Genomic DNA, 17,394 nt, shown 5'->3' with positions numbered 1-17,394 from the left:
AAAACCAGAGAGATGATTGTAGATTTCAGAGGAAATTATTTGAACAGATCAAATGCTATTACCATCAAGGGAGAAGATGTTTAAGTGGTGGAGGAGTACAAATACTGCAGTTTTCCATTGGACAACTGACTCAACTGGAGGCAACTGTGAAGTTGTCTACAAGAATGGACATAATAGACTGTACTATTTAAAGGAAGCTTAGGCATTTCAGTGTATATCTTTAATAGGTATATTGTAGGAAGTGTGATCTCTTCTGCCTTGCTGCAGTTGAGCAAAAGTGGCATGTTGACCACTTAGACCACCAGAGTTTAACCACTTGACTGCAATGTTCGACAAATCCAGACATCTCTGCTTTTCCAACCTTGACACACCTATCGAAAGACTAATATGTCAGACACCCTGCAAGAAAAAGATTTTGTGTTGAGAACCAAAAGCAGAAGCCCCTCCCCCAAAGAAAGGGGTGAGAGAAGAAATTGACTTTATTTGCTGCAGGACTGAGAACCATCCAAAGTATTTGGAAACAGATACAAATCCAGTGGGAGACTTAATGAAATAAGAAATATGTATAGCAGGAAGGACAGGTAGATGTCATGAGACAATGAACAGAGCAACAGAGCAATTTGGTGTAAATGAACAGATTGTTGAATTTCCTATACACTTGTTGCATGATTCTGATATTTTAATATTCTTTTATGCAAGGTTGGTAAGTTAATGACTATTGGTTGGTTTCTGATACAGATATGGCTTTCAAAAAGTAGGCATTCAGTTTATAACAGATTCTATAGGACCAGGCTTTAAATAGGCAATTCTGTAAGCCTTTGAAATGGGTATTAACAGAAATTTTAGATTGCTGTCCTCGTCCTGTTTGAACATACAGCTGAAATCAATATTTTATATGGTTATGAAAATTCTCAAGAATTGTTATATATATAAAATGTTAGAATCACACTACAGGTATTGCATAAATATTTTATATGTCTGCTTTTATATAACTATCTTTACTGAATAATGTAAAACACAAGCCATGAATATATCACCTACAAAAGTATTCCAAATTTGAACAAAAACTCAACTTAAACCTTATTTTATTCATTCAAACGTTTCTCAAGAATAGCAAGACCTTTTTCAGATAAGGACTATTTGTCCAAGCAAAAAAGCAATTATTTCTTCCTTTGTTTTTTATTGGCAGGTGGCAACCAACTTAAGGTGCATTTACGGCCACCTACCAGACTGAAGTGTGGTTATCAGTGATGTCAGAGGGAAGTTATTAATACATACCTCAATGGTGTGCGTGGATCTATTATCTATCAATCAATATACAAACTCACATATAAATTAGTATGTGCGTATATGCACATGCATCCACACTTATATTCTTATTTTAAATATGATTAAATAATCCAGTGTTTTTTTAAAAATATAATTAACTAATTTCTAGCAGAATAAGATTTACTTCCTAAAAGGTTTATCATTGAAAATCCAGTTTTTTCTCTAATTTTTTTCTTTTCTCTCTTTAGTGTTGATTTTAAGTGCTGATGTTACTGTGAATACTTATTACATTCTAATAATACATGTTCCACTGTTTCCATCTGATTACAGTAATTACAAGTCCCTGTGTCATGTTTACCTATTTAAAAAAAAGAACTATTAAGTCCAGCATGAGCAAGTTTAAGTCTTCTTTCCACCTTCCATTAATATAACTATTATGCCCCACAGTCTTTTGAATTTTATAAAGATCTCTACCAGTGTCATGATTATGCCATCGTTCCTGCCAAACCTTACAGATTTTATTTTGCATTATAGATTTACACTCACTTTTGCTTAAAGGAATACTTAAGTAAATAATATTTGATTTTAAGGCCTGTTTAGCTAATATATCTACTTCATTCCCTTCCATGCCTACATGAGCAGGAATCCAGACAAATAGAACAAAACATTTCTTATTATGAAGTTCAACTAATAGGTGATATATATCTAATAATAAATCTAATCAACAAGACTTGCCAGATTTGATACTTAATAATGCAGCTTGACTGTCTGATGCAATAATATAACTATATCCTTTCCTAACATTATCATCAAGCAACCTAACCTCTAACATAATGGCAATTAATTCAACTGTGAAAACTGCTAGATGATCTGATGTTCTCCTTTTAATCATGACTTTATGGTGTGGGATATTTACAGCTGCACCTGTTCTGCCACTATTTGGATCTTTAGATCCTGCAATTCATGCTCTCACGCAGACATGCATTCATAGAAGCTTCTCAATCAATCTGGAAGAGAGGGACGGCTCAACCACGTGATTGGCATGAATTCTATCCAATCATCTGCCTGCGATTTGAAGGAACCGGAAGTAGTTAACCGCTTCTGTGTTGTGATGATTTCCAGAGTGGAGGAAAAGAATACTTGACAATTGGATTACTCAGTCTCAGTCTTTTTGTTTCAACCGATATTTTTGAGAAGTCAAAGGTACGGAGGTTATTCATCATAGATTTTGAAATTTTTTATGTGTATTTTGAAATTAAAATGATGTCAAATAGAATCCCCACGTAAAGTTAGCCTGCTTGAATATTTAGCCGTTGGCTAGTTAGCCTCAGTGCTAACGCCATCAAAACCAGACTAAACATACGGACATTATTCTGTAGGGACGCTTGCAACCATTATTTGTCCTTTGTTGGTATTATCTACGTTGTTGCATCGTGTCTTAAGGCATGCTTGCTGTAGTAAAACAGTGACAGCTGCTGAGTCATAAGCTAGCTAAGTTAGCTAACTATTGTTGCTGCCGAAAGATTGTCATTTTCAGAAAAAAAAATCAAGTCAACCCGTTAACTAGTTTTTTAGCACATAAAACTATTAATTGACCACATGAGTTTATAACAAGGTGGTGATTTAAGTTGGAGCTAAGCCCAGGTTCGTCAGGTATAGTTTTGATGTGTTTTAACTGCAATTGTTTTCGTTTTCTCTATCAGAAATTCTTCAGAAGGTCTGAATCAATCAATGGGAAAAATCTGAAAATGTTCAGCTTTGAGGGAGATTTCAAAACAAGGCCCAAAGTGTCATTGGGAGGAGCGAGTAAAAAGGTATGTGCTGCTAGATCACAGATGGAAAAGGTTGTTTAAGTGCTGATTGCAGGAAAATTGAGCAGTAATAAAACATGCAACTGTTTCTGGTGTTTAGCCTCACATAACCTCTGTTGGTATTTAGGAAGAAAAAGCCTCTCTGTTGCATCGCACACAAGAAGAAAGACGGAAAAGAGAGGTAATCTCACCAGTGTTCTTTTGACATAATATGAAAGAACTAAACGCTTTAAAACAAACTAGTTCTGATCTGTGGCTCAAATTGGTGGCATCAGGAGTTTTACTGAGTTTTTCTGAAAAGATTTCTATGAGTCAGTGATCACACTGCTAAGTTTAACAAAAACAATTTATTGGTGAAGATATATTTTCTGTATATTTGCTGTGTATAAGCCACAATAGGCACTTTCATGTAATACTTTTTTCTGCGATCTAATTTCACTTTTAGCATTGATATTAGATTTTACTCAAACAGTTTTTATAAATTTTTTGATTTCTAATTTCTAACCTCATGTTTTATTTTCTTTTTTTAATGTTCTTAAGCAACTTATTGATGGTAACGTCTCATCGGTTGGATCACAGTTATGTTAGTTTTTAAGCTTTACTTCTTTGTTGCTACAGGAAGAGAGAAAAAGGCTGAAAAATGCCATCATCATTCAGTCCTACATACGTGGATACCAAGACTTAAAGCAGCAGGTATGTCCTTCTAATAATCAACAGTTTTTTTTTTCTTCTCTTCTTTTACTAGCACATTTTACTTATTCACGTGTTTGTTCATATCATGCTGCTCAGATTGAAATTGTGAGCAGCATACGCCTTAATAAAGCGTTTGATATGTTTGACTCTGGCTGAGGTCTGTGTTGTAGTCGTTCACGCTGTCAATCCAATTGCATTCAGTTATTTAAATACAAAGTAATCCAAGGAAGTGTCTTCAGCATACTTTCTGCACAAGATTCTTGAACAGTTTTTGGTGAGATTTAAAGGAATATTCTGTGCACATGCTTGCACCCTGCTTCGGCTGCTTCTTTTCTTCCTTTTGTTTTAGATTACTGCATTACTCTTGTTGGGCAATTCCACGATCAGAGGTTTAAGCATGGTAGAGTTCACTGTGACCCGTATTTTTTGTAGATCCTGTGGTCGGACAATAATTCAATATAAATGTCACGATGTAACTTTATTCAGTAAAGGTATAAAAGTATATGATGCTTAAATGGAAATTTTTGGTATTTTGATATGTCTTATAGTCTATTATTACAGTGCATGTAACACATTGGCTATGTGAGCAATGACATTCACCACAGACATGGAGCCCTTGGCTACAGCTTTAGGCTGTGCTCCACGGTAGGCTAAGCTCCAACAGGGTAAGCTTTTAGTAACAAAATGATTAACCCTGTACCCATCAAAAACCATCCTAGCACATGTCTCAGATTTTAGCGTCTGACAAATGATGTGTAAACTGTGTAGCATGATACTCATTGGGAACAGCTGATTGCGCAGCGTACAGTCGGAGTAGCAGAGCTGAGCTCGGTCTGTAGCCTTTAAATAAAAGAGGAGAGTGTGATACTGTCATCCTGTGAAATTATGGGATGTGTGAATTGATTTATTTAGTTTAACACGGCCAATCTTAGCCATGATAAAAGTTTGGTTTGCGCTTGGGAGTGTTACTTGTGTTGTCAGTGTCCGTTGTGCCCTGGTTAAAAAAATACGGATGGAATTAGTTTTTGCTTTACAAGAGATGTAAAGTGCAAAATGAAACAACATTTTTTTTATTAACAAGCAGAAAAAAAAACAAGTAAAAACTAGAGCAGAGGGAATCTGTTACTGTACCAAATATTAACATTGATTCTCGAAGCTGGATCATACAATTGAATAGTTAAAAAAAATAATAAATTGTGATTTCTGGGTTTTATTTTTTAGATTATGTCTCTCACAGTGGACATGCACGCATTCAGACCCCTCAATGAAGTGGGAGAAATTACAAAATAGCAGGGTGTTCAAAAATGTAAATTAATGTTCAACATTTCTGAAACCTCTGCCAAACTCTGCTTGAAGCTCCCCTCACCTTAGAGGAGTTCAGAGCTGCTGTGTTGCTTTATTGAAAAGGACCTGTCGTATTTAACTACAGACAGCTAATGCAGTTGCATAATATGCTTCTGGATTTACAATAAATATGTTCTAGAAAGATGGGTGATAATGAAAGCAAAAAATGGGAAAAAGCAAACCTATATTGCAACGGATTGGAACAATCTGTGACAGAGAGGAACAGAAAATAACAAACACCAACCTGTCAGAAATTACAATTGGAAATGATGAATCTTCATTATCAGAACAACAAGCGGACACGTTTTCTTAAATTCTCCTGCACAATCCGAACTACCGAGGCAAATTGTTGAACAGTGATGCAAAATAAGTCCTGTCATGTAAGGTATAATTAATTGGTAGACTTCTAATTTTCCTGTTTAGAATAAATAGAGAGCTCAACTGTCTACACATGGAATTAATATAAAAGATGTCCTAAAAAACACAGAAAAGCAGCTTTGAATTATTTCCTTAAATTTTTTGTTTCATATAAAAACATTTAGAATCAGGTTTTGCCTACAGCATTTAATAGAAATTAATTTTATTGTGACCTATTTGTTTTTGTATGTTCTATATCCTTTCTCTTTGCTTCTTTAGTATGCCCTTCAAAGAGCTAAGTTTGATGAGTCTGTCAGCCAGTCACAGGCAGGTGGAACGCAGCACATCATGGATGGTCCTTCTCTGTGCCTCCTGTCCAGACAACTAATATTTTTCTACAGACAGAGTGTGGATGCACATAGATTGGTAAGGATGCAGTGTTATCAGTGCGTTTTTTTTACCATTGCTTCACTGACTATGTTACATTTGACATCTGCCTGTCTGTGTGTTTATAAAGATTTGGTTATGCCAGAACCTTGTGAAACACCACAATCCGTTCGTGAAGCTGTTAAATAGCCCCCAGAAACAAACATGTGTATTTCAAATCAAAAGGATTCTGGGTTTTTGCTGTAGGTAAGGTTATGGAAACTGATTATTGTGACATAAATACAGGATGATGGTTGTTATGAAGAAGCTGAAGCTGGACTGACTCTATTGCTGTTTTTTTTTTTCTTTGTCAGACTTCTGTTAAACTGCTCAGATGACAGTTTAAATGTTGCTGTTCCTATGCGGATGTTGGACATCTTTTCTTCAGAGAGAACATATCTTCACGTTATTCCAGATGCTAACAATGTAGCTTCATTACTCGAGCAGATTTTGCACTATATGGTACAGAAAGGTAAGCTAGCTGTGCATTGTCTGATGGTGCTTATTGGAATAAGACTCATTTGTAATGAGTCTAAATTTAAACTTTTTATTAATTTACTCGTTTTAATCTATTTAGACTTTAGTTTGATTTAGTTTTTTTTAATCAGCTGATTCAAGAAAATTACCAACTTTATAGCAGCATAAACTTTTCGCAGCAGGAAAGAAAAAATTTAACTCAAAAAAACATTTTCATAATATGTTAGAGTGAACCTATAACCTTTAGTGCAGGAATTAAAATCTGGTTATTGAATTCTTTTGGATGTCTTCTAATTTATCTTATTGTGTGACGCTTCAGCTATTGACAAATTTGGTCATGATATTTTTCAGAAAACCCAACACAAATTCTTGGAAAAAGTTTGGTGGTTCTACTTCACGTGGTGTAGAAATATCAACTTATTGGAGTTGTAATTACATAAATATATATATATGTGTGAATAATATATGTAATGTTGGAAATAAATAAGGAAATGTGTAGCATTTTTTTTTACAATTTAATTCAAACATACTTTATTAAATCCAAAGGGAATTTTAATAAGAAAAGAAATAAACCAATAAATAATCAGATAAATACTTAGCATAACATGTACTCAAAATACACAATATAAAATGGCATTTTTCTCATTATTTATACATTTGAAGGAAATATGAGGTGTTTGCAAATGATGAACCATTCACCTACTCTTGGTTTTTCAAAACTTGATCTTTGATCTTTTTTGAAATTTTTGTTCTTGTTTCCTTTCTTTCAAAGGAGCTAACTCTGCTATTGTGGCATGAGGTCTCCTGTCACATGACAACTGATGTGATTGCAAGCTATAATTTAGAATTTGTGGTGGAAATGACAATGATCCCAAGGGTCAGGTGTTGTTTTTATCAAAAATCAATAAAATACTAATATATCGGTGCCTTTTGTCAATAAAGTTACTTTTAGATCAAATTTAATTTCAGTCCTATGAAGGAACTGAGATTCCAAACCTGACTATCGGACAGAAGACATATAGCAAAAACACTCAGTATAAAACCATATATATAATATAATATAAATTGTAATTTATCTATTATAAATGTTTTCTAAGTTTGTCTTTTTGTGTTTTTGCTTTTCTTATTTTTGCCTGAGAAACAAATTCTACGATAGGTAAAGAATCCCCCTAATGTGTAAATTATTTCATAAAGTCTAACTTTGTGCATGTTTTTTTTTTTATTTTTTAGGATACTATAAATCACTGTATAGTCTTGTAAATCACCGGCTGCCTCCCAGTTTGGAGTACAGCGATGCTCCCTCTATCCCTCTGGCAAGCACACTGTTGGAGCACATTCTCAAACCTTTGCACTTTACTTACTCCTCCTGCACAACAGGCGCAAGGTATGCAGTTTACAGTTTTTGCAGCCTTTCCTTTTTATAGGTATTTGTTTTTGTTTTTTTTCTTTTGCTCATGATATATTTTATAAGGTTAAAATACAAAAAACTTGTATGTAGAGAAGAAGTAATGTACAGATCAGCAAAACCCATGTTGAAAACCAAAATAACAGTAAAATAAGTCTGAGAGGTAGATGCCTGCAGACCTAGTGGACCAGCACACCAGCTCTGAATGCAGCTACATAATACTCCCATGTTTTTAAAATGCAACAAATGAAGGCTTTGTCAGGTAGTCAATATTTTAAGAATTATTGCCGTGTTATCACTGTGTTACAGTTAGCTCTTGTAACGCTTGTGTAGCTCTTTGTAATTTTCTGCTGTCCAACTGTATTTCTTCTTAACTAAAAAAAACTTGATCGTAACCTCTCCTTGAGGTGAATGTGCTTATTGTGACACTTATATGACTGAAGTGGGTGTTTTACTAAACCTTAGGGTTCAAAGTAAGCAAGGTCTTCAGTTCTTTCAATTTCTATGCAGAACAAAAAGGAAAATAAGAGTGTAAATGCAGGTTCAGGCTGTTTCCTGTGGGTTCTTCCAACCAAATAAACTGGTTTGCTGTTTGGTCTCCTTTTGTGTTAGTGTATTCTCCTCCATTAGTCCTGAAGCAGTAATTACTTCACAGACCCACCTACGATAAGTCATAAATGTCTCCACAGACTCCTGAGCTGAATATCAGCCTGTTGACACTCTGTTTAAGACATTTCTAATGTCAGCTTCTTTTCTCGTATAAAGAAAGGCAGGACAGGAATGAGAGGCCTTATGTACACAGTGATTCCAGCACTTAATTATCTCTGCTTCAGCTCACCAGATGTTATTGATCAGGCTGCACAAAGCAGTCCTATTTGGAGAGACAATATTGTCAGGCTAGAACACCAACAGAAAAGCAGGATTGTAACTCCTGTTTGTTTTTAACACCTGCACTGCTTCTTAAAATCTATTCAAAGGAATCTTTTCCTGTTGCCTTTCAGGCAGTTTGTATTTGCAGCATTTACTGAGGAGTTCATCTCTGCACCATTCACCGAGCAGATTTTTCACTTTTTCATTCCGGCACTCTCTGACCGCCGCCTGTCGTTTCCGTTCGAGGCCTTCCTGAGCTCCCTGCAGGTCACAATCCACTCTTTCTCAGCAGCACAAAGCAAGGCTCCCTGGCTCTTCTACTTTGTCCTCTGTGCAGGAGAGAATTGTTTAAGTAGGTGGCTTGCTTAAACTTCATGCATACAGCTGCACACATTTCATTTTTGTAGGTTTTTGTAGTTTTAGTGCATAGTTCAAACTGTGTAGTAGTGATCCATGTGTTTTGGTAGACTCACTGTCAGAGGAGGGACACCTGCTCTACCTTCAGGCTCTGCAGGCCCTGCTGCCGCTGCTACCGGTGTCAGAAAGCACCAGCCGGCCAGAACTGACCAGTGATTCGGAGGATGATGACGAGGATATGCATCCTATCCCCATGCAGGTACGTTTACCTAAGCCTTTAATACATCATTAAAAATTAATGCTAGATTAAAGAAAGTTTCTGTGTGATGAGACTAATCCTGTTAAATTATTTTCTGTGACATCCTCAAACTTAAACAATCAAATACGTGGCAGGGCGTTTATTAATAGATGACTTCCTCCCCACTTGTTTTTATTTTGTGGAATAAGAGCTTTTGTCCAAATGTGATTGGCCGGGGCTGTGCTCTTCATCACAATATCTCATACGGGCCATCATACATGAAGAACTTAATTGAGGAAATTTAGTTTAGATTAGCAGAAGGGAGGAAAGAACAATAGAAAGAGCTTGTTTTTCTTTAAATGAATTTGGACTTTTAGCACTGAAGAACTGACAGCTTCAGGGAAGAGGCTGTCTTTGAGTCTCTTAGTTCTTAAAACTGTTTTATCATTCAGTGTGATTCTGCAAAGCTTGAAAAGTTTCATGAAATTTCCTGGAGCCCAAAAAATTTATATGGTACCGTAAAACCAGTAATGGAGACGCACATAAAACTGGCTAAGTGAGCTGAAGCTGACCAAAGTAAAAAAAGAAACATTTGGAACTTCCTTATTTTATACAGACACATGAAAGCATTAGTGGTGGTATAACTTAGAGGTTGTAAATCACCGTTTGCACATAATTACATCCAAGTCAGACCTTTTTTCTCTGCTTAACTGTTTTTCTCAGCTATATATTAGCTAAATATAATAGTTAAAATATGGCAATTCTGCTGGACATACAAGGAGAATTGCATGTGCTATGACCGAAGAAGACCTCGACTGGTAGAATGCGCTACAGTGCCTTTTCTTAGCTTCACCTATTCTTTCTGTATTCTGAAATCTCTGAGGCCATCTTAACCCGGGTCGCTTGCCGAGGCGTTTGACCAGGTAGACACACGTCATACCCCTTTCTCACTGGCCGAAATAGCAGTTTAAGGGAACAATCAGTGGTAGTGGGAACAGCTACTTGCATGCATAGATCTGTGTGCTAGCTGGAAGTTTGTCTTTACTTTTTCATGGAAGTGAAAAACGTTAATCATATTACAACCACCGTATGGGCTGGGTTGAGGAAAAAAAAAAAAAGTCTGTTTGTCTTGTTAAATGTAACGCAAATTTGAGTGCCTCTGCAATTTGAAAATTAAATGTTCTTAAATTTTGACTGGTTTTAAAAACCAAATTCTTCAAATTCCACAAACTGTGCTTTGAAAGAAAAAAAAAAAATCAGCATTAGAAACATGACTTGTAACAGTCATGAAAACGTTACTCTAAAACAAAGTTAGCTTGATAGTATAAAAGATGTGCTGCTATACAATGCTTTAAAAATTTGGAAGCATCATTTGGTTTTTGATATGTTCACAAAATACTCAACCATTATTATTATCAAGTTTGAGGATAAAACTTTGCTCTAAATATCCAGAATGTAGAAATCTGAAGTATGAAAGCCTTTGATGTTTCGTTATGCCAGAGGTTGTCTGAAGCTCCATTTGATGCAACATGTGGTATTTCATTTTGGCTACATTTAATGACTTTTTAAAAATAAATTAACATTCAGGATATCAAAAATATTGAGTTCTAGTCTTAAGTTTCAGTTCTTTCTATTAATTTGCTTCACTTTTGGTGCAAATGTTCATGTTGTTGGTGTAACAATAGGATATGACTTGCTCTTATAAGTCATTATTGGATAAAAACCTATTTGCCAAATTGAGCAGATTTTTGATGATGAAGCAAAACACCTTTCATTTGTGGACTCTTAAGCCCATTGTCATGAACAGCATCTCCTTTGGTATCTGTTAGGACAACAGCCGGATTTCTGTGCAGCTGATAACGGAGGAATGCGTCCACAAGCTGGACACGAAGCGGCAAACCAACGCGCTGCTGAACCTGGTTTGGGGGGATACAGTCCGCGAGGAAGTCTTCACCATGATGGCATCCATTTGTCACACACTCATGGTGCAACATCGTCTAATGGTTCCTAAAGTTAGGTAGGAAAAAAGGCCCAAACTACATCTTCTCATTAGTAAGAACCTAAAGAATTAGGCTTCTTATTTCAACACTGTTGTACACAACATAAAAAAAATGTTTCTGTGAATTCTGCAGTCAACGATACACAAGCAGGAGCCTTTCGCTAACTGAGTAAACATGTTTTTGTTTCTGTTGGGGTTTGGGCTGTGTAGCTTAGGAGGGGATTTCGACAGGCAGTTATCTTTGGTCTGTACCTACTGGTATTTATAACCGGTAGAGATGTCAGGGAAGCCATTCATTCTGGATGAGAGGAAATGAACCCTTTTCCTCATTAATGACATTAACATGGAGTGAGCTAGACTCAGCCTTGTGGGCGGTAATCCAGTGGAGTTAATCATTCATGGAGTCTTTACCTGGCAGTTTAAATGTATCTGATAGGGAATTGTGTATATTTTCAGAGGCTACAGACTGTCCTAAACACACTTTTTATCCCATTAACACATTGTAACCACACAGTTCAGTGTTTTAACAGGGTTTTCTACAACACACAGTCACAAAGAAGAGACTATGATCGATATTTTTAATCTAAATCCAAAAAGCTGTGAGTAGCACAAAGCTGTTGCTGTTTGTCATCCTTGAGGTGAAAAATGGCAGTGGCAGCATGATGCTGTGAGTATGCTTTTCTTTAGCATGGATGGCAAAATAGATCTGAAATATGGCTGAGGTTGAAAACTGAGCAATTAGGGGAAAAGATCCAACATGAGACCATTTTCAGTCCAGTTTCACATTTGTTGTTCTACACAAGGTCAACTTTCCCTTTGTAATAAACTTCTTCCTTTGCTCTACACTTTGAATGCCAATAAACAGGCGAAGAAAAAAAAAAACAATACAAATACTTAAAAAAATATGTAGAAAAGACAGAAAATGTCCACATGTGTTAAATCAGCTCTATGCAATGAGAACATAAGGCATATTTAAGTATAACAGGAGGATGTTGGTATTTATTGTACATGGTTAGAGAGATCTTAATGAATTAGAACGGCACAGTCAAAGTACAGAACAAATCCAATTGATCATCAGTGGCAAGTCTCCCAAATTAATGCTTACTTATGCTTCTCATCCAAGCTGACTGTGTTTTAGCCATTTTCCAGCAATAAATGGGGGAAAAGGCTCTCCTTGGATACTAAATTTACCTCGTAGTTTGGTTTAATGTTGCAGAGTTCTTGAGGATTGGTTGGTCTCTGTCCTCTTTTACAGCTTCCTCCTTCTCTTCCCCACTTTTATCATAAATCTTGTCCTTCGTCTTCCATCATTATTGGATATCTGTAACAAAATAATTAGCTCACGTAGAAAGATTAATCACTGCAGGAGCGGACGGGATAGCTTTACAAGAGGCTAAGGGGAGCAAATTGCATCCCGGTCTTGATTTACTGCTTTAACAGCAAAAAAAGGAAGAGACTGGCAGCATGTAGGAGGCCCAGCACACTTCCTTTGTAGTAGATATGGAAAAGTGTTTAACATTTCTTTATTCTAAGTAATTTTTTAAAATATTTTTTAAATTTTATTTGACTTGATTAGTGAATGGAGCTTCTGTTCGCTCTGATGACAGTCTTGCAATTTCCCTTTTAATTGCTTAAGTTAGATATGTGGTGTAATTTCCCAGCTCAGCACTAATCTGCTAACGGGTTCCCCTTTGATGGAAGGGATCCACATTTACTTTTAGATAGTTGGTGTGATTTCTGAGTTGCTGTGAAGTAATGATCATGTAGATCTTTTTTGCATGGAGGCAGAAACTCACTCTGGCTTTGTGGTTTCCAGTCTGACCCAACCCACGTCCTCCATGTTTTTTTTTTTCCCTTTTCATCACAGTGAAATGAAACGATCCAGACATTATTTATCAAGACACTTTTCGCACGCGCACACATACACGCACCCTTCCTTTTGATTCTTTGACTTTGTTTATTAGCGCTTCATTCCGTGATTGAAATCGGGGAGGGGCGCGGCCGTAAATCAGCAGGTCAGCTGGCATTTAGTGCTTTGTTTCTCGTTTCAATCAAACACCAGCCGGGCTTGTTATGAGCCCCCAGCGCTGCTCCGTGCTTCTCTTCGGAGCCTTGTTGCACTGACAGATGGTCTGTGCTCGACACCAGCCATTTTTCAAGCCTTATTGAGGGTTCACCTGACAGTTTGCCCCCCTAATGTTCATTTCTAATTTAGGATTTCTGAATGAGCTTTGATGTATTTGAAAGGAACGGATGGAATTTAAAGGCTTATATTTTGAATTTGGATGTTCTCTCTCCTTTGTTGTCTCTCTTTTAGTTGCTGCCTTGTTAAAGGATAGCTTCTTTACAGCTGTCAATCCTATGGCGAGGGGCTATTCCATTCACAGACACTTTATTTTATTTTTTAGCTTACTTACCACACTATGGTCACCTTTACTTACCCTCGGTGTGAAAAGTGGTGCAATTCCACCGTCTATATACACAAACAAACACCCTCTGGAACAAAGAAGCCCTTCACACCTTCCTGCCACAACCTGGCAAGTCTTGAGAAATAACAGGGAGGTATGTGGCTGCTGATTCTTGACTAATTCGACCTGAGTGTGGAAGCATGCTAGTACTCAGGGGTCACGGAAAGGACCAGGGTGCCCCTCCTCCTATTGTCCTAGTTCCCTGGTCATTATCTTAAATGGGGGGCTCCAGCAGGAAGCCAGCGGGGCTGTTTATGACCTGAGCTGGGCACCCTCGCCAGCAACTAGTTTACTAATGGAAGGTGCCTCGCCTAAATAAAGCTTAATGGCTCATTTAATCTCCTTTTGCCCCCTTTGCAAAGTATAAAAGGAGGGAAAGGCCAGGAAAATTCTCTAAGTGAAATGTTTGGTTAGAATGTCTTCATCCTTTTCTGTGTCTCCTGATAAACGAGTCCGAGTTAACAATCCCCATGCTGCAGACCGTTTGGCTGAGAGTAATTTTATTGCTTCTAGCACTGATTGTGTCATTTAAACTCCCTTTAATGCATTTGGGTCTTGAATCTTTTTGATGAACCCTGGGTTATTAATTCATCTGTTGCAGACTCCTGTACAGCTTAGCTTTCAATACTCGGTTCCTGAGGCATCTCTGGCACCTGATAACCTCCATGACAACAAAAATGATCACTGGGTAAGATGCTGTGTTGATGCATGTTTCTGTGACCCATAAAGCCACTAGTTTTATCATGCCTAATTTTTTCTTATCTGTGTTTTTCCTCCGTAGCTCCATGGTGCCACTGCTCCAGCTGATCTCCCGAGGTTCTCCCATGTCATTTGAAGATTCAAACCGAATCATCCCACTCTTTTACCTCTTCAGCTCTCTCTTCAGTCACTCTCTTATTTCTGTCCATGACAGTGAATTCTTCGGGCATGAAATTGAAGGTACTGGTTATGTCAATCTAATAAGCATGGTTGTACATAGATCTATTATGATCTGAAGTAACATTCCTAGTCTTTGTGCTCAAATGTGAAAAGTTAGTGTCCTTATTATCTTTTGTTAATTACCATTGAGATTTTGTATAGGTTTTATTATAGGGCCTTGCATATATATACTCATTTGTATTCGAATTAATTTTTAAAAACATTTTATTGGAATTCAATTTGATTCACCATCACAACAAAGCACATGGGGGAAAAAAAAGAAGTTTGGTTTCCTCAAAGAAAAAAAAAAAGAAATCTGGTGTGTGTGCATTCGCATCTCGTTACTCTAATACCACTTCCAGTTGCCTCAGAAGTAAATGTACTAGTTATGAAGCAAACCTTTTTGTGATTTAGTTTCAGTGTTTTGGAAATGCCCCAGGTTTCTTAAAGAACCTCGGTGAACTAACTGCATCATTAGGACCAGAGAAAATGAGTTCTTGACATGAAGTCAAAATCTAACTTTTTGTCCTTTATGCAAAAACTCAATGTGTCTTAAAAGTAACAATATGCATCCTCCTGAAAAAAATATTGTTACGTAGAAACACAGTGGTCGCAGCATCCAACTGTGGGAAGCTGGTCAGAGTTGGTGGGGAAATGACTGGAGTGTAATTACATTAGAAGCTGCAAAATACTGAGATAGGATTATGATTCACTTTCCAGCCGGACAACAACTAACTGGAGCTGCTTTGAAATGGTTCAAATAAAAGCATAACCATGTGTTAAAAGGACAAAGTCCAGACTTTTGATAATTTTCTGTGGGTTAAAATCTAATTTTGGTTCGACAAAGTCCTTAGGAGGCTACCTTAAAGGCTCGCCCCAATTTATGAGTCTGAAAGAGTGTTTATTAATATTTCTCTTTCATTTTAAGTGCATAGATCAGTAGCATGTAATCCCTGGTTTGATGTCATGTTTGTAACTTCCATCGGTCGCCTTTAATTCAGTGCCCCCTGTTAAATAAGTGTTTAGTTTTCTGAGATTTAAAGATAAAATAAAAAACATGTTCCAAGGCTTTGAGCATGTTCTCCTTCTGAGCAGGTCCGATGCAGTCCTCTATGATGCCCTTCACTCTGGCCGAACTGGTGACTTTGTCCCGTTGTCTGAGGGATGCGTGTCTGGGAATCATCAAGCTTGCCTACCCTGAAACTAAAGCAGAGCACAGGGAGGAGTACATGGCTGCCTTCCGCAGCGTGGGCGTGAAGACCAACGCTGAGGTCCAGCAGCGCATCCAGGCTGAGCAGAAACGCTGGGTGCAGCTCTTCAAGGTAAATAACAAACTAGCTCTTGCTCATTTCAAAACTCAAGTCAGATTCCTCTAACCGACTTTGGGTAGATTTGCAAAGAAAAACCAAAAACCTTCTGTTTCATTCATTTAGAAAATGTACTGACATTTAACATTGACAAAACAATTTAATATATAAATGGCATCTGTTTCTTGCTTTTTGGTGTTTTTGTTTGTTTTATGGGTTAATTGTCTTACAACAAATGTTTAAAAACTGGCCGCTCATGTTGACAAATACTATTAATAAATCCACGTCTTTGGAATTATACAGAAATCCATAAATAAATGCATAGACCCCTGTTATTATTTGGTTAGATGTCTTAAGTTGAAACTCTGTTATGTTTTTGTTCCTTTTAACATGTTAGATTTTATTTTAGCTGAATGTTTGAAAAAATGTTCTTAGAAGAATCGGAAAAGATGGATTGATTTGCACGGATTTCTGTCAACTAAAAACTTATTTGTGGTTAGGGACAAAAATATGGGCACATCCTGCTGTTATCCTGGTTTAAATCTTGTCCTTTTATCCCCTTTAACTGGTATTATATACCATGGTTGTAGGGCTGAGTGGTGTAGTTCAAAATAGATTTTGTAATTTGTCTCCCTTCAATTTCATGAAAGCAAATTATATATATATATATAATAAATTAATTTTTTTATTTTTACATATATATCCTACTAAAAACAAAATCAGACATGTACCTATCATCAATGTGGGCAAAATGGTCAGTTTGCGTGGACAGACTGCGTAATTACATTAGAAGGCAAAAGGTGTTCCATATCACTTTCCATGCCACGGAACAATCAACAACTGAGCTGCAAATGGTTTTCATAAACAAACATTTTGTAAAAAGGCCCAAGTCCAGGACTATGAATTTCTGGTGTAACATTGTGATCTAGGAGGCCTACCTTGCTCGCACCCAAATCCATGGTCGTGAAAGAGTGTCTTTATTAATATTCCATTTCAATTTAAGTCTGTATTATACATGAATCGGTGATGTCATGTTTGGAACTATCCATCGATCAGCCTAATGTAGTGCCCCGTAAACTAAGGAGCTTCAGCGATTTAAAGCCATATGAAAACGTCCCAACTTTGAGCAGTTCATCACTACAGACCTCCAATCCTTATGTGGCCCTTCAATTAGCCGAACGGTGACTTTGCCAGTTTCATGAAGGGCGTGTCCTGGGTCAGCAGCTGCATCCCAACCCATAAAAAACCACAGTGCAAGTCATGCTGTTCGGATGCGGTGGGTAGAAGCCAACGCGGCCACTAGGCTCCACTGAGCAGTGAAGACGGGTGCAGCTTCTCGGTAAATAACAAATCGCTCTTCTCCATCTTCAAACTCAGTCGACTGTAACTCGGCTTTGGGGTATTGAAAAGAAAAACAGAACCTTGTTTACTGCATTTGAAATGTATGTTTTACTT

General features: G+C 37.1%; 1 protein-coding gene across 1 annotated transcript in view; it reads left to right on the top strand.

Moving 5' to 3' along the window:
• Positions 1 to 2,341: 2,341 nt before the first annotated feature.
• Positions 2,342 to 17,394, top strand: part of ube3c (ubiquitin protein ligase E3C) — a 35,882-nt gene continuing 20,829 nt past the window's right edge. Inside the window, exons 1-14 of the mRNA XM_038297922.1 lie at positions 2,342 to 2,472; positions 2,973 to 3,083; positions 3,208 to 3,261; positions 3,699 to 3,773; positions 5,754 to 5,900; positions 5,992 to 6,107; positions 6,215 to 6,372; positions 7,608 to 7,761; positions 8,784 to 9,004; positions 9,120 to 9,268; positions 11,077 to 11,264; positions 14,316 to 14,402; positions 14,496 to 14,653; positions 15,728 to 15,954. Of these exons, the coding sequence (XP_038153850.1) occupies positions 3,018 to 3,083; positions 3,208 to 3,261; positions 3,699 to 3,773; positions 5,754 to 5,900; positions 5,992 to 6,107; positions 6,215 to 6,372; positions 7,608 to 7,761; positions 8,784 to 9,004; positions 9,120 to 9,268; positions 11,077 to 11,264; positions 14,316 to 14,402; positions 14,496 to 14,653; positions 15,728 to 15,954 (1,800 nt within the window). The 5' untranslated portion in view covers positions 2,342 to 2,472; positions 2,973 to 3,017. The remainder of the gene's footprint in view (positions 2,473 to 2,972; positions 3,084 to 3,207; positions 3,262 to 3,698; positions 3,774 to 5,753; positions 5,901 to 5,991; positions 6,108 to 6,214; positions 6,373 to 7,607; positions 7,762 to 8,783; positions 9,005 to 9,119; positions 9,269 to 11,076; positions 11,265 to 14,315; positions 14,403 to 14,495; positions 14,654 to 15,727; positions 15,955 to 17,394) is intronic.

The sequence above is a fragment of the Cyprinodon tularosa genome, unplaced genomic scaffold (genome assembly GCF_016077235.1).
Source record: "Cyprinodon tularosa strain WSP-4 unplaced genomic scaffold, ASM1607723v1 ctg4, whole genome shotgun sequence".
NCBI classification, from domain to species: Eukaryota; Metazoa; Chordata; class Actinopteri; order Cyprinodontiformes; family Cyprinodontidae; genus Cyprinodon; species Cyprinodon tularosa.
The sequence above is the reverse complement of the archived record's forward strand: the minus strand, read 5'-3'. Positions and strand labels throughout refer to the sequence as shown.